Source organism: Tyto alba, unplaced genomic scaffold, assembly GCF_018691265.1.
Source record: "Tyto alba isolate M040663 unplaced genomic scaffold, T.alba_DEE_v4.0 Super-Scaffold_1000006, whole genome shotgun sequence".
In the NCBI taxonomy this organism is placed as follows: domain Eukaryota; kingdom Metazoa; phylum Chordata; class Aves; order Strigiformes; family Tytonidae; genus Tyto; species Tyto alba.
Genome location: NW_024881272.1, coordinates 27106111 through 27130576, shown reverse-complemented (window position 1 = coordinate 27130576; position 24466 = coordinate 27106111). Strand labels below are relative to the sequence as shown.

The 24466-nt window shown below is 40.4% G+C and overlaps 1 protein-coding gene across 4 annotated transcripts in view; it reads left to right on the top strand.

The window, feature by feature from the left end:
• BEND5 (BEN domain containing 5) overlaps positions 1–24466 on the top strand; it is a 960999-nt gene that overhangs the window by 740540 nt on the left and 195993 nt on the right. For all 4 annotated transcript variants that reach the window (XM_042805597.1, XM_042805572.1, XM_032997234.1 and 1 more), the window contains one exon: positions 19106–19220. In XM_042805597.1, the coding sequence (XP_042661531.1) occupies positions 19106–19220 (115 nt within the window). The remainder of the gene's footprint in view (positions 1–19105; positions 19221–24466) is intronic.

Below are 24466 nucleotides of genomic sequence, written 5' to 3'. Positions count from 1 at the left end.
ACAGAGAGTGGGGATCTTATACGTGCATGTTTGTTGTGTTACTGTAAAGTCTCACTTCGGTCTTCTCTGCCAAATGAAAGAGACTGGAAGCAAACACTTATGCTCTCCTGGCTACTTCTCGACTCAAAGTGAGTATCTCCGTATGTATAAAGGCTTAGATTGCAATTCAACTTTGGATGTAGGAGGGTGCTCTGCTTTGGCCATGCAGCAGGCCTATGAGTGCTCTCTGATGAATAAATGCCCTTTGTGGGGACCGTTGCCAGTGTTTCACTTTGTGGGATGCATTTCCTAATACTGAAGAGAACTGAACTAAACCCAAGCTCCACTTTAAGGGATTTTTATATTCTCTTGCCACCCCAAAGGTACAAAGATACAGAGCTTTCACTCCCTTTCAATATTGCAAAACTCTTCTGGCTGCAATCCATAGGAAAATGCATCTGATATTGCACAGTTCTACCTTAAGGGTGAGTGCTCTTGGTCAAAAAGAGCAAAAACTTTCTATAAAATTAATTATATTCTGCATGCATAAGATGATATGCATAAGTTGTGTCAGAAGAGGATGTGAACACTCTCCTGTTCATTTAGTTGCAGCTTAGCACTTATAAGCAGTGACGGAACATGGTGAACAGAAGCTACAGTTCATGGTCTCTTTTATAGGGGTTCAGGAAACCAAATTATGAGAAGCAAAGACAACGGAATTCAACAGTCCAACCATAAAATGAGCTGCGGGGCTCTCTTAAAGTTGTTAGACTGCATTCATCCTTCTCACTAAGATTTTGGTTTTTTTTTTTCTTTAAGTGCACAGCTCCTAAGCTTTAATACAAAGGGAAACACACTCTCCTTGACTTCTAAAGCAACATGAAAAACACTATTGTCTGTCCCTTGTACATCTCCTGGATGAGATTTTAGTGTGAAGTATCCCAGGAGAGAGAGAGGTTGCTCTGAGAATATAAAACATCCATATTGGAGTAATGGAAATAAAAGCTCCTCTTAAAATTGTGTTGATGTAAATAGACTGTTAGAAGAATTTCTGCTACCCAAAGTGACATTAGCTGTTACAAGATACCACAGGTTTTGAATCAATTCGCTATGGTGTCAGGCAGGTATGAGAGGTTATACACTTAGTTTACTAAGCTGGAGGAAATTTATAATGAGGTTAAATCTCTCTGGCTATAGAGTTATGTGATTCACTATCTTACTACGTATGCTTTCTGGATGTGCCAGGAAACACCTGCACAGAAGAAAAGATGTGATGGTGGCAGGTTGGGTAGAGGGGCTGTGCTGGGGTTGGGGGCTGCAGTCTGCAAGGGGAAGAAGGAATCCCCACAGCTCTGAACACCCAGACTGCCTCTGAGGGAGGAGCTGTCATCTGCAGAGAAGGCTGTTGCGTGACTGAGAGACCCCTTCCCACCCACAGCAGAGGTTGCTGCCTTCATCTCTTCCACCCTTTCAGTAGTAGTGTGAATGGAAAATCGGACTCACCAGGCAGGTTCGTTCACCCCTCCAGGCCTAGCCATGCATGTTCACGTTACACCTTCTAGTAGGAAGAATGGGTCAGTCCTAACTCCTCATTCTTCGGACAACAAGGTCAGCTTTGCCTATGCAGCTAAGAAATGTCAAATAACCTAATAATCAGAGACCTAAAGGAGCCCTTGGTCTTCAAGAGGGAGAATTAAGAAAGGCTTCACTATACAATAGCTGGCAAGTTTGCCTTTCGTCTGGGTGGGGTTGCCCAATTAATCTCTTAAACATACTGGTTTTGCAATGTTTAACTGCTCATACTTTCGAATAACATTAGCTTAAAGATAGTTTCCAGCCCTAACCAAACTGCCTCTAGGGCAAAGCGCATCATCTTTGTAACAGCATACTATGGCACGTTGCTGAGTCTGAGGAGAGGAAAAAGAGAAAATATTGATTCGACCGAACTTCACAGTCACTTAGCTTTCTTTAATATGGCTTGGTTTTCCCACTAGAAATTGCAGTCCAAGTGGATTTTGAAGATGCTTATCCATGTCTTCCCAGCTATCAATTAGGTCAGGGCCTTTTTCTGTGTGTAATGTTCTATATGCCCATGGACAGCAAGTCTTGCACTTTTAGGGAGCAGCATTATGCCCATGCAACAGATTTTTTCTGGGCCTACATGGGAGAGCAAGCCCTCTGGAAGTGTTAGCGAATACATCGTTTGTGGTATTGCCTGCTGAGTCTGTGACTGTGCAGCAGTGCAACTGGCTGGGAGCATCCAGTGTACTGTGCATGCAGGTTTCACCAAACTGGACTTCACATGCATGGGTGAGACAGTGCTGGAGCATCTGTTGCTAGTGGGGAAATCCAAAGCAGAAATCTTGAACTCCTGCCCCAGTTGAATTAGACCAGGGCATGAATATTCAAAAGTCAGACCAGACCTGTAAAGATGACAGGAAATTTGGAGTTGTCTTTTGATCTCACTGGCATGGCTGTTGTTAAGGAAAATAGAAATGGCTCCTAGTAAGTAACCATCATTAATTTCAAGGGATCTACAAGTAGGTGAAGCCCTTTCTGTAAGTGTAGCAGTGTGTAAGATCTGTACTGATCAAGCTGCAGGTGTTGTAGTGTTATGTCAGGATTCACAATTAGGAATCGCTTTGAGTTTTTATACTTTTCTTTAAGCCTTTTCCACTTCTCCTTCAGTAGTGTCCCAGCTCTTCCTCACAACTGATATTAATCTTGCTGGTCTATTGTTTCCGGCTTTGTCTTCTGACCCTTTGTTCTTTGCCTGCCCTGGCTCAGTTCAGCTGAATTGATTTTTTTTTTTTTTTTTTTTTTTTTTCATTTTGGTTTCAGTTCTTTTGTCTCTGAGGTGCCCTGCGCTTGTCTTCTTGCTTCTTCTGCATTGCTATAGCTGCTGCTCTGAGGAGCCAGCATTCATGTGTGACTAGGACTTGGCTGCTGGAAACTTTTCTTTGACACAAGGGCACCTGGATGAAATTCTTCCTCTGCCCCTGCACAGATTGCTCCACGTGCTTTGTGTGTGCCTGTCGCAAGGTATTGTGTACTTGTTTATAAGAGGCACATCTCCTTGACTTCTACAGTTTACAGACAAAAGGACATAAAGCTTGTTTGGAGGGTAAGAAGGAGGGACTTGGGAAGAAAGTCAGCTCCTGCCCCAGACAATAGATCTTCAGAGGTTGTCTTTGCTCTTTCAATGCAGTCTTGCTTCTCTGGACTCAGGATGGAGAGGCACATGCCCCAGCCAAAAGGGGACACATTCTTTACCAGTCCTGCTTAATTTTGTCTAGGAAGAAATGTAGGCACAAATTTCTTTTCTGTGACCCTAATGCATGGGCAAACTTCTATTAAACAATTTGTAGACAGGAAGTGTAGATTTAGGGTGGTTTTGAACAGTGGCACACAGCTCTCTAAGAAGTCACCTTCCCCAGGAACGTTGGTTCTTTAGTGACAGATGTGGCACCTAAGTGACCATTTCCAGAAGTGCCCTATAGTGTTAGTTCAAAGATCTGATTACTTGTTCAGCAAATGGTAATACATCCCTGGTATCCATGGTCTGATTTAGAGGTTACAGTTTTAGTTTTTGCCACTGCTAAATGTAAAAGATAATTGGAGATGGTTGAAAAATAACTAATTTGTTTTGGTTTTTTAATGCTACAGGGTTTCAAAGAAAATGCTTTATTTGAAATTTTGTACAGGCTCATTTTTATTTTTCTACTATTTTCCCTTTCTCTTTTTTTTTCCAGTCTCCCCACTTTTTTGTCACTTTATCACTGAAAGAAAAAAACATGGTGGGGGGAGGGAAGAAACAAAGAAGAGTAAAAATCTGTTTCAGTGTTCAGTTAAAAAAGGAGGAAAGGAAGAGTCAGTAGTTTGTCTTCTGTCAAACTTTCTTAAATTTTCAAAGTTTATTTCAAAATTTTCAGTCAGTGATACAATGTGTAGGCAAAATATTACAAAGCTGGACCCTGTCTTATGTTATCATCAAGCATAAGCCAGGTCTTTGAGTGACTACAGAAGTGATGTGGAACAGATAATGACAACAGGGCAGGTTCTACTTTACCAGACCCCCCACGTACCCAAAAGGAGCTATTTTCTAGCATCGCTGAAAGATTTCAGTTTTCATGGTTATTAAATTTCTACTGCCGCAGTGGCTTTTGTATGGCACTAATCACCATCCCGGCCAATCCCCTTATAAACACCGGTGCTTGGTGTCATAACAGCACAGTGAGAACAGGAGGGTGGCTAATTCCCTGGTATAGGAGAAACCATTCAGCCTTCCTGAACTTTAACCATCATCTGACAAATGGGAGACAGTCTGTTGCAGAGTCAAGAGTGGAGTTGAAAAATGCTGTGACCCAGCCTCCTCCCAGGTACCATCTATTCAAAGTTGAGTCTGTCTTACTCCTGGGGAGGAGCAGGGGAGAGCAAGCTGTACTGTTCTGAGTCAGAACTGGAAACCCCTTGGAATTGAACCCCTAATTCACTGCAGGATGGTTGCCTGCCCTGAACTGGAAACAGCAGCTGGGAAGTGACTGCCACCATGCTCGGCTGACAGCCCCCTGTAAGTGGCTTTGAAATACACCCTTACTTTTGTAATATGCACATCAGTCTGGGATGTCAGTTTGTCCAGCGTGCTCAGTGGCACCTCTCCTGTTCTGATGTCTATATCTTTCATGCAGTAAAAGAAGCTGTTTATTAAATTTACCTTTAAGATATTAAAATTCCGTCTGACTATTCAAGGTAGAAAGATAGACAGTCTTCGCCTCTGGTTACATGTGAACTCTGATTTTTCTTTTTTTTTCTTCTTCCTGGCAGTGTTCCTAATGGCCAAGGATATGAGAGAAATAGCACCTTGACATTAGCTTATGCGGTCACAGTGCTGCCAGAGTTTAAACCCATTGCTGCAAAGTGCTTGGGGAGAGCTTCTGTCTGAGGGCTTGCTGGCACTTGAGAGTTCATTTGCATCTGAGGCAGGCTGTGAATGTAGAGTGCAATAGAACACTTCTCAAGCAATTCTTATTCTGGAACAAGAGCATCTTATTCCTTCTTAGTGTAATATGCTTCAAAGTAGATTCTGCAATAAGACTGTCTCCAAACAGAATTCTTTAGGAAATGGTGGAGTTTTTTCTTCCTAAAACAGCAACAAAACTCCTCAATGCTTAGAGAAGCCCTGAAATTTATATCTTTCTAACGCCTTCCCTTGGGCTCTTCAGATTTAAGCATGTACTTTATACCTTCCTGGAGAATTTTACCTCTTCACAAGCAGAGATGTTGGTTGCTTGTGGCGTCCCTACACATATGAGGATGGTTTGCCCTCTGAATATTCCCTCCACAGTGCTAATTGCCATCACCTTTAAGATCTGCAGTGTGGCTCCATTTTCACAGCAAGATTTTCTCTGGAGGGGAGATGGGGGACTTATGACATATTCTGCTGCTTATCATCCAGAAGCACATCTTTACTGACAGGGAGTGGCCTTAATTTATTTCTGTGGAGTTTATTCTTGCCTGGATGTCATGCAGTGTAAATAAAAGAGCAGATCCATCTCCACTGGTGAGGGGCAGAGCTTTTGCATTTTTTTTTCCCTCATGTAGAGCCATGGTCATTTTTGGTTTTCTCTTTAAGACAAAAAAATAAACCACAGAAAAAAAGCTTTTTCCTTCTGGAGCCCAGTGCAAGCAGCTATCTGGCAAGTCCCCTCCGGCAGCACTGTAAGCAACTTGCAGATAGGCAACTTTCATCTCAGATTCAGGAGGATAAAATTCAGATGCAGCCAGCATTTTCTTGGCCATCAGATCTTCCCAGAGGGTTAGGATTTTGTTTAATAACTAACTCATTTTCTTTTTTTATTTTCTTCCTCCCCCTACTTCCCACACCCCCTAGCTTGGTCAGATCATGAGTCACGTGGAAGTAGTTCAGGTGTTGCATGCGGTCCCTGTCTGACAAGACTGATGTTAGAGACTCTGCTGTGCAAATGGACTGCAGTGTTTCATTTCAGTTTTGGCTATTCTTTGTTGATTAGAACTGCTCAACCTCTACTAATAACTTCCAGATATCAAGGGTGAAATGGGTACAGATCTACTTCGGTCTCACATGTTCTTGGTTTTGCTCATATGGTACATATAGATTTCTTTCTGATGTGCAAACCCAGAGCAAGCAGAGTGCTCACACTAGCTTCGGGGGTAAGGTAGCCAGCCAACCCTCAGGAAGAGCAAGACGGCTGTGATGCCACTCTTGCCTTTCTCATGACCAGAAGACAACCACAGGAAAGCGTAAAGTAGTTATTTATTGAATTAACAGGACTCTCTCTGTTTTTGGAATCTGATGGTTGACCATTTTAGAAGTGCTGCTCTACTGGGTGACACGAGCATTGCATAATGCCTGTGGACTTTGTGCCCTGTTTTGCTACAAGAGTCTTACAAGTGACTTTGCCTGAGTGGGAATAAGTGAGCTGCCTTGTACCTTTTTAGTTTATTTGAATGGAAGGACAGGAAAAACCTATAAAAGCAAGCAGCATAAACTGTAAGCCTGGTAAAGTGGAAATCTATGAATTAGACAAAAGGTGCCACTGCAGCTGGTTTAGTTTAAGTTCTCATGCATCAAGAGTAACAGAAAGCAATCACTCTACTTGCCTCCGTAGGGGAAATGAGGGCAAATATTTGTGCAGGTTTCCTGTAGGGGCAGACTGTCATTTGCCATTGTTAGGATCTGGGGAATATATGTACGTGCCATCTTCATATATGAATGGCAAAACAGCAGCTCCAGTAGAAGTGAGCAACAGGGTTCAGTCCAGGGGAGTGGATACCTCAGCTCTTCAGCTGAGTGGGCTAAGCTTCTGAGCTGGAGCACGAGATAATGCAATGTGTGCTTCTCCCTGAGTTCCTCTCAGCTCATATTCCCACTTTGTTCTGCGGGTGTATCTTGAGAGACCCAGAGTGTTAGGGTACCTCCTTCCCAGTGTGCTTTTACTCCTTTCCAGCAATATGTGTTCTGCTTTTGTACTGGCAATGGGTCTCACCAGGAGTCTGTCTATTTGAGTAGCCCACTTGTGACAGCAGCCAGTTGCAAGTGCCTACAGGTTATTAAAGGTCAAGGCAAATTAATAGAGGTGCTCCCCAATATATTCTTGCAGCACTCTACTGCTGAAGGAAACAGGAAAGGATAGTTGTGAATGACTGACCTTCCGCAGTGCTCCTCTGGTCTCTGTATCGCACAGCTTTGTGTGCCTGCCTGGTTCATATGTATTGCTTCTGTGTCTCTGCTTGACTGAGCAACACATTTGCAGATGTTGGAAACCGTATTTGGAATGTGTTTAAAAATACATATTTTTCATTTCTTCCCTAGCATTATTTATGTAATGCCCTTTTTCCTTTTCACTGTGTATTAGATTTTCATATGTAAATGTATTCTCCATCTCCCTCCAGAGAAATCTACCTTTTGCCTTCTTGGTTTATAACATATTCTTTGCTTGGGCTGATCCATCCATCTTAAGACTTCTGTAGTTCTTATTGCTACTGCAGTTAATGCCATAAGACTAAGAGCACAATGTAGCTGCTTGCTTGTGCTTTAGTGTACATGTGAAACAACACTATACGACAAGCCCCCAAGGGAGGTGTTAGGTAAAACTAGTCCATTCCTCTGTTCCCAGTGCCTACCTTTGTTAAACTAGGCACACCGAAAACCCAAAGGTTCCTGGTTCACAGGAAAAGGCACTGCTGCCAGATTTTGAAAAGGTAACTCTGGGCATAAGGGAGTGCTCAGAGTCCTGGTGAGACAATTCAGCAAAAGGCTTAAAAGGAGAAGTGTCGTCATCTTTGGCTATTCCTTGTCATCCAGAAACCTTTAGTGGTTTTCCAAGTAAAATAAAGTCTGCTTAGTAACCCTAGGTGAATAAAACAGTTTCTTTTTATCACTTACAAAGCTCTACTGGGAATCTTTTCCCTGGTGCAAGCAACTTTGGAAACTTTGCACCTGTGGTGCAGTTTCCTTGCTGGCCCTGGAAGGGTTTCTGAACTCTACAAGTTCAGTTGTCATGGAGGGGAAGAAAACAGTCATCTTCCAGACTCTGGGGAGCTCAGCCTGGTCATGGGTTGAACAGCAATAACATAATGATCTCGATTCTTTTTTCCCTGCAAGACCCTTATAGCTCTAAATAGGAAACAGGAGAATGAAGTGATTTTCTATTTTTTTTCACCTATTTGCTAGTGCTGTGCAAGAAGTTTGGTGTACACATGAAACTCTACTTTAGGGCCATGGTGAAAAGACAAATGTTTTGTAAATCAATAAGGATAGCAGGAAACAATGCGAGGATGCTAGAATTAATTCTGCCAGGGTACACGCCTGTTTAACTGTGGTTCATACATTCAGGATTTTTCTACTCTTGTCTCTATTTTTTCCTCCTTTGCAGTCAAGCCACTTTTCTGGGTTGCAACCCTCTTGTCTTGTGTATCAGGGAAGGTGGGATCTCCTGCATGTTTTTGTTCAATTCTAAGGCTTAAATCTTGGCTGTATTTAACATTAGTTAATTCTGTGAAAATTGAGGGCCATAATCCAGCAAATGTTTTTAAAGATGTCTGGAGGACTTGTGCCCATGGGAAAGACAGACTTTGAATAATAATGACTAAACATATCTTCTGAAACAATATCTTTAGAATGATTGTGATAAATCCCAAGTAATTCATTAATAAAGCAAGACCATCTGATCCCTGCAGTGTTTCTACAGGAACCCTTTTGTTTCTTCCCAGGAGGAAGAAGCATCATTTAGGGGGGTAGTGGTAGACTCATTCTGATGCAGAGAGAACTCCAAGCTCCTTACAGCATGTGAGGAAAATTAAAGAAAACAAATCCAACCAACCAAGCCACCTACTCAGTCTGTGCGTTGTGCTGAATTTATGAACCCTTTGGGCAATTCTACAGCAGGTGTATATTCCTGTCAATATGTCTTCTCTTTGACAGCCTGACATGTTCTTTCAAGTCAGTTCCACAGGTCTTTACTGGAGAACTGTATGACTGGCCTCTGGGCCTGGGGAAGATCAGTTTGTAGTTAAGCAAGCTACATCAGCCATTGGGGTAACTAAGTGTCTGAGGTGTGAGCTCATCACTAAAGAGGTCAGGAGGCAGTCTGCTCCCCTCTGTTCAATCTTACACTCTTTACCAAACAAATCTAGCCTTGGCTTCATTTTACTCCCCTACATTGATCTGATATTTTGAAGCTAGGGGGGATTCCTCTGCTGTAAGAAACAGGAGAGCCAGATACCATGAAATAACGGGAGAGATTAATCTGATGTACCACCAGGACTCACAGTGAGTACCACGTCCTGCTGGAGAGAGCGTACAAGTCCCATGCACTCAGAGCTGCAGTGGGATGAGGTAGTGCCACTAACACTCTACTACTTCTCTGATCAAGTGTTCAAGCAGCCTGCTGCTGCCATGAAACCACAAGTTTGAAGTTGTAGAGAACCTAGCTTTTTTCATCGTTCTACGTCTTTTTCTAAAGTCTGAAAAGACCCACAGTCCAAATCAATGGCATCAAAATTAGTCCCGAGACAATGAATTGCTGGTTCTAACAAATGAGGGAAAGTGTCAAACTGCTAGGTTCCTTGGGGTCTCCAGCTGTTACACTGCCAAAGCATCGGAGCAAATCCTAAGGCATGTTTTATCAGAACAACATTATATAAATATGACCTAGGCAGTCTTTTGTAATGAGACAATTCTTGTGGTCTCATCTCCTCATCTAATAAGGTCTGCTTAGTAGTGTCATTTTTTCAGGCAGGACCAAGTATTGGCTGAAGTAAAGTACCTGGAGAATTTTCAAGTAGGAACTAGACTTGCCCTCACCAAATGCTTAATTGTCTCTCTTTTTGGTTGACAATTTTAACAGACAAAATTCAAATACCACATTTTACTCTCCTCATATGATCCTGTGAGGTGCTGAGCACTGCCTATGGTTTGTGGAACACTTTCAGTGCTCATTGATTTTCTTTGGAAGAAAAGGCGGCAGAGCTGAGAGTATGCAAGTGTACATTTCTGAAGTGACCAGCAATGCTGCTTGTCTCTGTTACTAAAAGGATTTCCAGCTTGACCTCTACAGGCCTGATTTTTAGAAAGTGCTTATCTTTAGGGCAGAGCCAGGAGGGAATGGGCTGTCAGTGGCACAGATCTCCTCTATTGGCAGCTGGGTAATAATAGAAAAGTTTCAGAATTTGTTCAACACCTAGCAAACCCTTTTTGTTGCCACTCACCACATTTCCAAGTGCAGTCAGCACCACTGAGCTTCATGAGTTTATGTGAAAAATCCATCTGCTGGTTTTGGCCCCAAAGATGCTAGTTTTGCTGCCCTGCAAATCTGGCCATTGCTATCTCAAGTTGAACATACTAAAATAGCAGACTCTGGTAGCAACTTGCCAAAAATCAGCAGTGCTAGAGACCAAGATCGGGCATTCTGGCTCCTGGTCCCACAATCTAGTCACTGGGAATGCCAACTTTAATTATGTTTTACTGGCAACGTACATCTCTATCTTTTCAGTACTGAATCAGGATGTTGTGCTCCATCACAGCACCAGCAGTCACATATCCTCCAAAGCAGATGTGAATCTTATTATGAAGAAAAAGCCACAGCTCATAAAAATACATAGGAAATCCCAAACACTCATCACTTACCAACTTTTTGCACTGAATTGATTCTACTACTATACTGCTGATTTGTAGTTGACTATTCCAGTCATATCCCTTTCTCTACATAGTCTCCCTGCTGAAGCACATCTGGAACTCTTTGGGATTTTGTGACAATGTTTGCATGGTCTAAATGTAGGCTAAATTTTCACTAGATCTAGTGAAAAGAGTGGGATTGTCAGTGCATGTGAAAGGTAGATGGTGTAAGTGTACCTCCTTTCTGTGTAAACAAAGAATATCCATGTAAGGAAATAAACTCACAGGGTGTTTTCCATCCCAGTATGTCCCATCCATTCTTAATCAGCAGACATATTAAAATGGGTAAGATCATCTGCCTAGTGGCATCATACGGTCCATCTTATTATCCAGTAGTCCTAGAATGTTTTATTATGGTAAGATATTCCTGCATCCTCATTGAATTTGCAATCTTAATGTCATTTGGGGCTATAATGACAGAAATGTCTCCTATATCTATATAACAGTGTGAGAAGGATTTTTCTAACTTTATTGGGTGTTCTAGAAAGCAGTTGAAATGTTTGGGTACCAGAATGGCCAGAGTCTTATCTAGTTATAGAGCTGTGATGCAGTAACACAACTGCTACTTGCTGTCCTCACAAACTGTGATCTGTTGATCTGCTCGGAGGCCCGCCACACACTTGTGGTCCTCCAGCAGAGGCTTCAGTCCCCTCAGATCATTACATGCAAAGGAATATATCTGAGAAACCTGGAGGCGTGGAGGTGAGGGGTTGGGATGCCCCGATTCAGGTCAGCAACTAGCAGAGCAGTCTTTCTCTTGCATGCTGGCAGAACCATTTGGGAGGCACTTGACTGCTGTTCCCACCTCTTCCTTTCTTCACATGGATTTGCTGTTTCAGCCACACTGAATGTCAGATTAATTATCTGTGGAACCCTATGCTAATTGGAGATTGGTGGAGAGAGGGAGGGGAGAGGTCAGGAACAGTAATTTTTTAAACGTTCTTTAAATCAGTTACTGTCTGTGCTTACCACGCACATTAAAACTTGAGTTAAAATCCATAGTGCCTTGCTCTGCCACTTTAAGTATTTGTTGCTAGTCATTATCAATTCCTTTCCATACAGCTCCTAGAGCAGAAGCATGGTTTTCTCTGGAGCTGACATTAGCACTGTTTCACTGGGCTGGCAAAACTCAGTGAGCTCGTGTGTTCCCTGGGAGACTGGCTGTTTTCCATTTATTTCACTGCTCTGGAAACAGGCCTAGCTGTAATGGCATAACATATCTTAAAAGAGGGAAATTACTAATTCAAGTCAGTGAGCATATTTTCATTTTAAAAGAGTAACAAATTAAATAAACTCCCTGCATTTTGCATTTGAGACCTCAGTGTTTCATCTGCTGTAATCTAATTCACCCATTCATTTCCTACACATTCATTTTATCCCATTATTTGAGATTTCCTTTGCTTTTAATACTGTGTTTTGAAGAGACATAGAGTTACAGCAGAGAACAGATGAGAGAGTGAAAGGTAAATAAAAGAACAAATATTCCATAATATAGCTTGATATTCTCCTAATGAATCTGCTTATCACAGCTGAATCCTTAAAGTTAAGTTAGGTGTGCAACTTTTCTGTTTGAAGTTCATTTAAACTTCTTTTAAAAAAGAGGTGAAGTGGGGCCATGTGTACAACCCACCAGGGACTTAACTGTTGTCTTTTTTTTTTTTTTTAAATAACAATGATGGCTCCAGATAAAAAAATACTGAAATGACCACAGGGGCTTAAAGACTTTTGGGATGCTTTTAACCAACCACACTCAAGCAATGAGATCTTAAGTAGCACTGAAATATTTCTTATCTAGTTGGGGACAAATTGCTTTGCAATCAAAAGGCTTGGTGTTTGAGGAGAATCAGTCAATGCTTCTCTTTCTGTACACTTCAGATGAACCATAACCAGGAATTTATCTGGTTCACCCTTGGCATCCTTCCTAATGCTGTCTCACCTGCTTTGGTTGGCTTCTACGTGTGTTGTCATGAGTAATTGTATTGTTTAGCTGTTGTTTCCCTTGGGAGTTTCCTGTCCACGGTAACCACTGGGAAAAATTGTTAACTTCCAAGCATTTTCCAAGAACTTGATTGTTTTTTATTGTGTGGCACCTGCAGGCCTGTACAGGCCCCCTTTGAGCCTGTCCTGGGGAAGGTTAGATGAAATTTGAGCATCAGCATAAGGAAACAGGAGGAGCAGAGGCTGATCTGAAAAGCAGGATTTGATGAATGCTCACTAAGGTTTTGTGCATGGTACTGCATCCCTCTATGTGAGTGCAAGCAATTTCCCTGCACTTTGGTGTATATTGAGGATGGTTAGAGAGGGAGTTAATAAAAAACAGCCAGTGTTCTGGATCTTCCCACTCTCACTTAATTGCAGTAACTACTTACAGAGGCGTATGCGTGCAGATATACATCAGGTTTGGTAAACAGAAACTGTTGACTGATATACTTCAGGCAACAAATTTTCCTTCGTGTTACACTGTAATCAGGTGCCAGTTTTACTTTCGCCATGCTCCTTCGTCACCCATATTATTTTTATAATTTTGATGAAATAAGCTTAGTTTTTGCCATGGATTCCAAGGAGACCTTTGGAAAGATAAAGAAACCAATTAATAAAGCATTCTAAATCTATACATTCTTTCTGTATTGATGTTAGAAGCAATGTGTGCACCCTTATGCATCCCCCGCCTAATAAATGTGTTTAAAATGTGTTTTAAAAAAAACAACAAACCAGTTGAGTTTGGCAGTCTGTTTTTACACATTAAGAGGAGTAGCGGTGCACTGTAAGAAGGAGTAGAGTCAGCATCTGCAATGACCTGGTGCTTGTGGATCACTCTATGCGATGATCTTTTGTAGGGATAATTTCAGTGACAGCATGATGTCAGATCATGTCAATAACCCTGCTGTGAGTCAGCTCTGCTCGTTTATCACCATTTACATGCCTTTTTTTTTTTTTTTTTTTTGCTGTTGTGTTGAATATTGGAAACACTTCAGTCTAAGACATTATTGGATCATTTCTATCTGTTGGCCTGTACTGAAGGCTGCACTGAAAGCACAGATGCACATTCTGTAGAGACCATGCTGGCGCAACATTGCTGTGGCCTGTGCTGAGTAGGGTTCAGTGTGAGTGTGACACCTTTCCCACCACACTGGATGAGAGTGTCCATCTGTCTTTTTCATGTTTTGTGGTGTTGTGGGTTTGTTGTTTTTTTTGTTTTTTTTTTTTTCTCTGCAGTCCCACGGTAAAGGGCAAAGGCTGAACAGACAAGGGTCCCTTTGCCAAAAGAGAGTTCCTTCACAGACAAATGGTGGCATGGAAGTGTCTTGCTGTTGTTTACTGCTTGTGCTGTACTTGTTCTTTAGAGATAGAATATTGTAGGTGCTTGGCCCTATCATCTAACTTGTTTTTTTTTCACCATCACATTAAAAAACCTCTCTGAATAGCCCAACCCCACAATTTTTGCTTTACTATTCTCCACAACAGTGTACATATGTCTTTTACATTGGTTTCAGTCTACTTTAACAGAACATTTCAATAGTTTTATCTAAGCATAAGCATTTGGGACTCCCTTGTATTTGCTTTCCAATGAATATATATCCTATTGTTGTTAGAGCCCTAATTATTACATTCTCTTTAACCTGCAGGCTATGGTGAGCTGACTGCAGGATACCAGCTGCTATTCAGTGTTAGGAAATGGGTCTGAAAATATAAATCACTTCTTTCTTGGCATATACTAGACACAGTACAGGATATGTTTGCATTAGCAGTTGCCATATTGCATTAGGATCTGTGGTGATTAGATTTTCAGTAATAGGAGCATGGCAAATGTATTATATCATTATACAATTAAACATACTGTCAGACTGAAAGGATGGGGTAATGGTGAAACGGGATAAGACCGGCTTTTCTTTGGAAGGAGCAAGTGTGGAGAGGTCATGTTAGAGATGACAGGAAGCTTAAACAGAGTTTAAGGCAGTTGGTTGAGGAAACATTCAGACAGAACAGTAGAAATCATGTGAGCAGAGAAGGTTGCTTTGACATGTTATGGGAGAGGGAACAATCAACATGTTTGTGAAGCACCAGTAGATAATTTGAGCTGGATTAGGGCAGGCAAAGTGATGCCAGAGAATCTGGTGTTGGAATAAATGAGAGGTGCTGAGCTGCAAAAGGCAAGAGAAATCTGAAAAGTGTATTTAGCCTTAAGAAAGAATAATGATAGAGAAATGACTCGGAGTGGAGGATATTTGGTCCCAATTTAGCATGGTTTCAGGGAAGATGTGTTTACCAAGAAAGACTGTTAAAAAAATGCTAAAATTTTTTGAGCTATTGTAACTGTGTATCTAATGACTCACGGTTGTCAGTGTTGTTTTCTCTTTTTCTTGTTTTCAATTCTTTCTTTCCTTTCCCTTACAACTATTAAAAGCTCCTTGAAGTTAATGTAAAGACTTTAGTTGATTTTTTGTGGACTATGGATAAGCCTCTTCGCATGTCATGGCTGAATGCTGATTTCTGAGCTGTTGTGGTTCTAGGCAGCATATATAATTGCATTTTATTATTTGAAAAATAATGATTTTAATTATTCTCTAGAAAGTTTGGTACAAAGATAATCTATATTGTTTTGCTGCTTTTAATTGGAGAACTTTTCCACACTGTAATGTGCCTGAGTAGGCCCATTCCATCATATTTTCCATTTTATTTTAAAGTCACTTGAAGAGCTAATACTTAGTTACTGGGCTATTTTCCTTGATCTTCAGCCACAGAGATTTATTTTTAAATAATGGTTGTCTTACTTTTCATAGCTGCTGTGACTGATTCAGATTGGTTTATTTCGTTTGACCCAAACTGGGGCTGTGGTTTGAAGATCCAACCAATCTGTGGGCACCCTTTTTTTCTTTAATAGCAGACTAATTGGCAGACCAATTAATCTGCTCATCTGTGAAGAGAAAATTTATAGCAATAAGTAGTTCTATTTCCAGAAGTCATTCTCTAAAGTAACATTACAGTGGCCTTGTTTACTTCATGCCCTGCAACACGATCCAGTGCTTCAACAGTAGCACAGGTCAATTAGTGGACAAATTAAGCAATTATTAGCCACTAACAAGGGTGACTGGCATCATTACCCTTCCTGTTTACCAGCAAACTGTTATTTTAATACAAAGATCAACAAATAAATTAGGGCATCTGTTGTATTGCCATGTCTGCCTTGAAGTAAATGATATTAAATGGGCTTTGGTTGCTGCCAAAATCTTAACCCTGGTCTAATGAGATACACTGATATGTCTCTTGCCGATTATAGAAGCTGTAAAATTTAGTTTGTATTGATTTATTAACAGGAGGACAAAGTTCTCTGCAATGGTATTTTTTTAATAGTCCGATATCTGTCTTCTTACTTTAAACGTTATTGATCCCAGAGACTATTGGGTTCCTCTGAAAGACAAAGCTATTTACTAATTGTATTGATTATTTGGATGCTTACAATAATTTTATGGTGAGGTTTGTATATGTAGATGTATGCTTTCATTTGATGCTTCTCTTATGTTACTTAGAACTGCGTTCACTTCCAGGTTAGACTTCTGTGAGTCAGTTATTTTTAACTCTTTCTTTGCATTTTTGTGATGGGGTAAGACTTCTTCAACTTTAATTAACTGTCTCCTAAATAAGAAAATACAGTAAGTCTCTTTGGATTGGGTGAACTTGGCTGTAGTCTTCCCTAATAGATTATGGTACATTGGAAAAATGACGGGTCTCGTTTGCCACCAACGTGCTGAGTGTCCAAGGTCTATCTCTTCCATTTAGTCTGGTATGCCTGGTGCAACAGTGAATCATGCAGAGCAGAGGCTCACCCACTGTTTATACACAGCCTTCCACGTCATAGCACGTTATTGGTTAGGGAACAATCATTCCCTGTGTGAAGCTGAAAACTGTAGCTTCTAGTTACCAAGACACCTTTGCAAGCTCTGTGAGTGGGGCTGCATCAATAACAGGAACAAAATGAACAAAACCTGAATGAGCTTCTTGCCTGGCACAGTTACAGCCAGAGCAAAGCTCTAAGAGTTTGGGCTTGTGTTACCTTCTGAATAAAAAGCAGTCATGCTATCCCTGAGGTATTTGTGGTTGTCCCTGATGCATGAAGAGCTGTCACAAGCACACTCCTGGTGCCCTGGCAGATCACATGGCAAAAATGTTCCACCAGGGTCTTTGGTGAAGTGATGATTGTGTACACAATTCGATGCTTATGCCGCTTTTATTGCGGCTGGTTTGAAAGATCGTACCTGACCTAGGATAAAGTATGTTCTGGACATACTGATTTCTGAATAGTTAACTCTTGCAAGTATTTTAGAAAACACAAACTGATGTGATGTTTTGAGGCTAGTTGCAAGCTCTTTTAAACTAAAACCAGCATGGTGTGGTGAGAAGCCATGGACTAAGTGTGGGACTGCATCCCTTTAAGTAGTTTTGAGCCCTCCAGGTGTGCATACTGTGGATTGTGTTTTAGACACTGCCGGAAAACAGTTAGAGCAGCAGTTTAACATAGCTAAGCCTTTCATGTTTGCATACAGTTAGGAAACCTGGTTATTCATGATCCAACTGTGTCCCTGTCATTGCTTTGTGTACTTGCTGTTGTATAATGAACAAAAGACACAACGCCAGCCAAAAAGCAGATCGATGTTCGGTTTCCTTCATGGGGAGGAGGTAATTGCAGAAACATTTCCTGAGCAATATAATTATGTATATGCTAATTTGCTTCAGAAATTCAGATTTAGTCTCTTCTCAAGTGGAAGACCTGGTTACAGAAAGGGACTTTCTCTTCTTCAGGATTAGTCACTAATAGATGAAAAAATTGCTGATATTTAGAGCCAATTATACCTTGATCATCTTAGACATTTCAGAAGCCTCATTTTTCCCCATGAGCCTCACCAAATTAGAATTCATTCCAACAGCAGCATAGGCTCAGATTTGTTAGTATGTGAAATACAAAACGGACCTTAGGAAATAGACTAAATGAAGGAGTTGTACAGAATTTGAGATTTTGATCCCATCTTTAGTATATGTTTCAGCCCAGCTATAAGCAAGTGTGTTTAACCTGGCATGTACCCAGGTTTTAGTTTTTGTTTTCAAAGATTTTGATTGTATCACAGAAATTCAGGTCTAAAGTCAGCTTTTTTGAAGTCAGCTAGTTAGCCCATGCCATCTCTTCTATGCTGAATTGTTGCTTGTTATATCTATTCCCTAGGGCATTGTCCTGTCCAGTGTTAAATGTTTCTGATGATGGGATTCCACTCTTCCCCTGGAGAGACAATTCCACAGTCTAATAGAGCTCACCATTAGTGAAATTTTACTGATGATCAGCCTTAATTTTTCTCTGCTTAGTTTTATCCTGTTACTAGAGAGTAGTGATTGATTTATTCTGGGGAAATTCAGTAAATGGTTCCTGCTTCACAGGATGGACCTTACAATAAATAGCAAATTGTCATGACCTATCTGTGGGTGTCCTGAGATTACACAGGAACTCAATTTATCTTGACATTCATTCCCTGGAAGCTATTTCTGTCAGTACCAACTCAGTGGAGGAATAAGCAATGAATTTAACTGCCAGACTGCCTGCCTCCTGCCCCAGCACCAGCCGTGGAGCAAGGAGATGTTTAGTTGTTCCCCGAGCACAAGGCCCAGAGGCAGGAGCTCCTGCGGGGCTTGGTGCTGTGAGTGCACCCGAAACAAGAGCATTTACGATCTGATTCCCCTGTCACTTGCCTTGGTTCCACATTAAAGGAGCTTCACTGGTGAGCTGGAGTTACTCCTGGTTTTTATGGGTGTAAAGTAAGTGAAGAATCTGACACAGATTCCAGTTTATCAATCACAGTTTCCCTGTGCCTGGTAGAAAGTTCATGTAACTCTCCCAGTTTTAGTGAGGCATTTTATATCTCTCTATACATACAGATGATCTGAATGCTGTGTTTATGTCAAGTATAGGTCTGGACATATGCTCAAACAAATTGCCACTCACAAGCTAAGCTGCAGTATATACCCTTGTATGCACGCTGGATATGTATGGTGCTAGGCTTAAACTAGTAGGTTTTACTTCATTTCACCACTTAGGAGAAGAAATGTTTTGTTATTGTGGCTCGTGATGACCAGTAACTTCTCCCTCTGTCAAAACTTGACTGTGTCTGATAATGCAGCCCTATTGTACTTTCATTATGAGGATTGACTAAGGTATTTATCCTTAAAGTTCCTATTTCTGGAGGTTTTATTAGAAGGTGGCAGGTGCTATGTAATTGCAAGTGGTTTGGTTTGTTGGAAGCAGGAGCAGTGCTAGGAACCAAGAGGAATGATCATTCCAATCTTTTATATGTGAAATTTCAGATAGATATCTGGAAATCATTGATGTCATAAACTCCACTCTTCAAACTCCTCTTTCATTCTTCTCAGGTATAATTGATTTCCTTGTGAGCCAGCATCCTATTGCAAAAGTACTGAGAGATCACCTGGTCTTCAAGATTGCACCCATGCTCAATCCTGATGGAGTATACCTGGGAAATTACAGGTATGGTGTGGAGTATAAATCTGTGTATTGTTATATCTACCTTATATACCCTGCACTGTTTTGTCACTGATTCGTATATGGCTTGTTTCAATTAATTTCTCTTAAACTAGAGGTTCTCATGTGGCCATATGCTTTCTGAAGTTCCTGTCAAGGAAGGGGGCTCAGTGGCAAATTTGTTTGCTTCAGGAGGTAGAGAGTAGCTCATCAAGATAGCAGGGTATCTGCTCTGCAAGCCTCCTCTAGGTGCAGGAGTTAGAGTCCGCCTAGAGTTAGACCTTATCTGTGTTTTATAAATGCATTTATTATGCTGCTCATCAGCCTCTATGTAAATGTGTCAGTCAATCACAGTTCCCTTCAACTACCCAGATCATCCATTAAAGTCACAAATTTCAGTCTATTATTGTACTGTAATAGATAGGGATACATGTAATGGAATAATCATTCCACCCTATGCTAATTTTGCTTCATTTTAGTATTTGAATTACTACTTTACCACCTCCTTTGTTGAGAACATATTCAGATAATCTTTTGTTTTCCCTAAAATTGTTTGCTCTTAATGCATTTATTTACAAAATAAATGTGCTGCTGGAGGTGATAATGAAAAGCAGTTGATTAGTTGATGATTTGTTTGTGGGGGCAATTACACGTACCATATAGTTCTCAGGAGAAGCCCCTGAGAAATGTAATATACTGTATGTGGTTTTGCTTACAGCGCAAGACTAAATAACACAATACACTCTGTAGTTAGGCTACCTTGAGCTTTGATCTAATTAGTTATTTCATTGCTAAGCAGAATAAGACTGGATTGTTGTGTGGATGAGGAGACCACTGAGGAAGAAGCTAGAAGTTTCAGAAAATGGTGCTGCTGGCTGTTCTTTGTCTTGATATGCACTTCTTAGCCCTCCTGTGCTTTACTACTTACTAAACTGAAGTAGCAGGGAATTGTGTGGATGATTTCAACAGTGCTTATATTCATGTATTATAAGTGAAATTTCTGAGGACACATAGTCTCCTTCCAGCTACGCTGATGCTCCCTCAACTCTTGGCAAATCCAAAACCAGAGACCGATACTGCAGAAGTGGCATCTGACAGCATGAGGAATTTATCATAATGGTTATTTCACCTCCCAGGAATAAATCCCTAAAATGGCTCTAGAATCTAATACTACATGGCTTTACTCTGTCCCAGGTGCCCTGAGTGTAGGCAACTCCAGTTGCAATTAAGCAACTTCTGTTTTCCCCCATAAAAATCACTTGCCCTGTAGGTTTTTGTTTTGTTTTGGTTTTTTTTTTTTTTGTGTGTTTTTTTTTTTTTTTTCTCCTGCACTATTATTTACACTTATTGAGAGGTGTGCAGCTTTACAGAGTCATGCATATGTCTCATAATTTGAAAAGTCTTTCGGGAATCCACGTCTTATAAAAGGGCATGTGAATTCATTTGGAATTGCTGAGCTTGATGGCATAATATTGTTTCAGCTTTTCATGTTATGCAGAATTTTCAACACTCCTGAACTAAGGAGACTTTTAATGAGGTAGCTGGAAAAGCATTTGATTTTCTTGCAATTCTTCACTTTATTTACAAATGGCCTAATGTAACTAATAACTTAAAAATTAGGGTAATAAGCAAAATGCTACCTATTATCTTGAAAAGAATATTAAAAAGCCTAGTAATGTGCTGGCATTGTAGTTAACTAGTGCTGAGTGAATAATTTACAGCCAACATTTTATTTCCTGCTCATACAAAATCCACAAGCATATCACAATTTATTTGCTTGAATTTACTGGATGAATTTAAAAAAATCTCTAAGGATCAGTTGCTAGTATTTGTAAATTTAACTCTGAGGCTTCTCTGTGATTGGCTAGATGAGTCTATTTCATCTCTTTTGGACTTTGTTCAGATTAGCACATAAATAGGACTTTCAGAAGTTTTCCTTGTAGTGCGGTACAACACAGATCTACTGGCTAGGGACAATCTCCCTTCTTTTACAAACAAGGTCTGCGGTGCCATATGCAGCAAGAGCAGTTTTAGGCATTTGAACTTCTACTTCCTGTTATCTCCCTCTTTCTCAAAGCAGCAGCTAGTGACTATTTCTTTGGTTCATTGAAGGTTCACATTCAGAGCTATGCAAGCTAAGATAATGAAATGGGTAATTAAACCTCATGCTTGAGTTTGTAAATTGATCTCCTGCCAGTGTGTGAGAGATTTTTTTTTTACCCCACCAGTACACAGTTTTGTACAATTGGTAAAGGATATTGTCGGATGCACTTCACTGTCCTCTGAAATCCCAGGTGCAGTGGGCACCATTAAAAGCCTGAGTATGTCAGCAGTTCTCATAGAAGAGATGCGATACACTAGTTCTCCTGTGATCAAAACAGGATCTAACCACTCATTTACCCAGGATGATGCAGTAGCAGTTAGCTGATGAGGTTTTCTTCATTGTCATTTTTGGAGGATGCAGAACTTTCACTGAGGCTGTGGGTCCTGTGCTCTTCTCCAAAATCCTTGTTCCTTTGTTCTGAGTGTTTGTGAACTGAGGTTTAGGAGTTTAAGCCAAAACTGCAGCAATAATGCCAGTGTATTATCTATAAACTGTTGCTCATTCTCAAGAGAAGAGACCAAATGGGTTGTGACTCTAAAGGGACTTTCTTGCAGTGAAATGTTCATAACCAGCAACATGTGAGTTTAAGATTACAGCTATAAAGTAAAAGTGTGCACGGCACAGACACATCTGTGAGGAAGGTTGTTTATATGTTGCATGTACATTTAGGTGGCTCTAAAAGAAATGGTCATGGAAATGAGTGTCAATGCCCAGTGTATCAGGATGCATGGAAACAAAGTGATAAACTTCACCGATTTGCTCAAGTGTATGCAAGACTTCAACAAGTGTATTTGTGGACCCATAGAGTTAGGAATGAAAAGATGAAATGCCTTATCTAACTTAAAGGGGTGGTTAGGCATCCCCTCTAATTTAGAATGTTTGGAAGTTCTATACACAATTTTTTAAAGTACTTTTTAGAAATAAATGGTCAAAAATTACAATTTTATTATAATCTTAGAGCATAAGCCTTTTAATAGAAAGTGAACTAGTACAGTTCTATTTCTTAATAGCTATTACTTATATGCATAAACCAAGAGAGTTTGTGAAATTACCTCTACTAGACTTTATTTTCAGTAAAATCTCTGACTGTTTAGAAATCAGAACATTTATGTTTTGCTTTCACCTGTTTCTTTCTGAAAAGAGCTGAGAAATGAACAAATCACAGGCAAACCACACTACAGATCAGAGCTGGCTGGGTACGTGTGTCGGAGGGGTTAGGTGCAGAGAGGCGGAGCCCTCAGAGTGCAAACTCGCCTGCAAGCCAAAGTACCAAATGACTGATTGGGACCGCTCCTGCTTGCAATGCTAGCTGTTGTTTGCTGATTTGCTAGTATGATATCCAGTAGCAGATGACTACTATGCTGCACTCTTTCTTCAGTGCAAAAAACCCCTCCATAGTCCTTTTCTTGACACATGAGTATACCCAACTATTTCTAACATACAGGATAATGTTAGATATCTGCTGTTTACTGTGGTCAAGGATGTAGAGTCTCTCCCAAAATAGAAAGACAGAGTTCATCCCTTTCTTGGTCTTTAAAGCTTGGTATTACTGTACTTCTAAGTGTAACAGCTTTGCAGTTACACTGTGTAGAAAATGTTATGCCACATGGGCTTGTTAATTAAATTGCCCAGGAAGATTCCATTTGTTATTTAGCCTAAAATAGTGAGTCTTCAGCGTAATTTGCCCTCTGTAATCATTTTCCTGCTGGTAACTTATCCTCAGCTCTCACCTGAATTGAAAGAGCCCTTTTGCTGAAGATGGTGCATGACTTAATCTTTAGTTCAGTGAAAGAACATGGCAAAAAATAAAAATATTTGAATTTCTCCATAACACTAATCTCACCTTCTCTGATGGATTAAACTGTGGAACAGTTTGAGAAAATAAAGGAAGACTGGTGCTCAGAAGAGAGATTTCTTGACTTTTCTCTCTCTGTTTGCAGTATAGCATTGTCATCATCTGAACCTATTACAATCCCCAGGGAGGTGGGGTTAGACTAAGAAAAAAAATGTGTTCTTGAATTAAAAGTCGTGAATCCCCAGGCTTGGCCTGAACTTTCCTTTATCGAGAGCTTGTTCTTAAGCTGGCATTCTGAAGCTGCATGCTGAAATGTGTCCCTGCAGGCAAAATGACTGTACCACACCATCTTAGATTACTTCCAATTTGTCAGCCTCACCTTCCAGAGATGAAACCCTATACTGGCACTCAAAAGGATATGTTTCTTAGTCTGGACAGCTCTTCACTGAGGTATCCCAGAAATGCCATGCCAAGGCAGTTGAAATACCCTGACCGTTCTCTAAAGACTTTGTTGCATGACCCAGTAGGGCCTCCTGTTTCTTGTCATTTCTGTGTTGCCTTCACTTGGTTAGCTATGACGGTATCAGCCTTCAGTAAATAAAAGCCATGAATTAGCTGAAATATTCTGAACTGTCATCACTACAATATCCTTCTAGCTTGATTGTAGGAACTGCAAGAATTTGTGTGAATGGGGAAAAGATGGGACACACTGATTCTAACCCTTTCTTGTTCCACTGTGAGTACAATATTTTTGAAGTCAACACAATCTTTACTGCTTGCTTGTGTGAGGTGTTAAAAAAGCAGTTTCTTGGATGGAAAGGAGGCCAGTCCTACCCAGACTGGAAAGCCAAATTCAGAGTCCATAATGTAATGAAAGTTGTGTTGCGATTAAATATTTTGGATAAATGGTATATTTTTGTCCCAGGACTAAAATGGTTTGTGGAAGTCAGTTGAATTTGGCAAATTGTTTCAAGTGAAAAAAGGGAGCAGGGAAGGATTGAGAAATATTTAAAATTAGTTATATCAGCATTTTATAAATGACAGTCTTCTATTGATTTTGTTTGTTAATGGCATGATTTGCTTAAAAACTAATATTTTTTTTAAAGATCGCTTTTGAAGAATCTGAGATACAAACAGAAAACTAGGCTTTGGACCAGATTAAATATTTCCTATTTATCCTGAATAGGTTTTTGCGGACTTTATTTCAGTGACTCTAGAAATAATCAAAAGTTCAACATTCATGTTCACATGTAATTTATGAGAAGTCTTTTGACAATAAAAGCATACGTGGACTTTATCCAAATTATTTTAGCTCTAAATCATAGCTATATATTGTAACACAAAGAAGTGCTG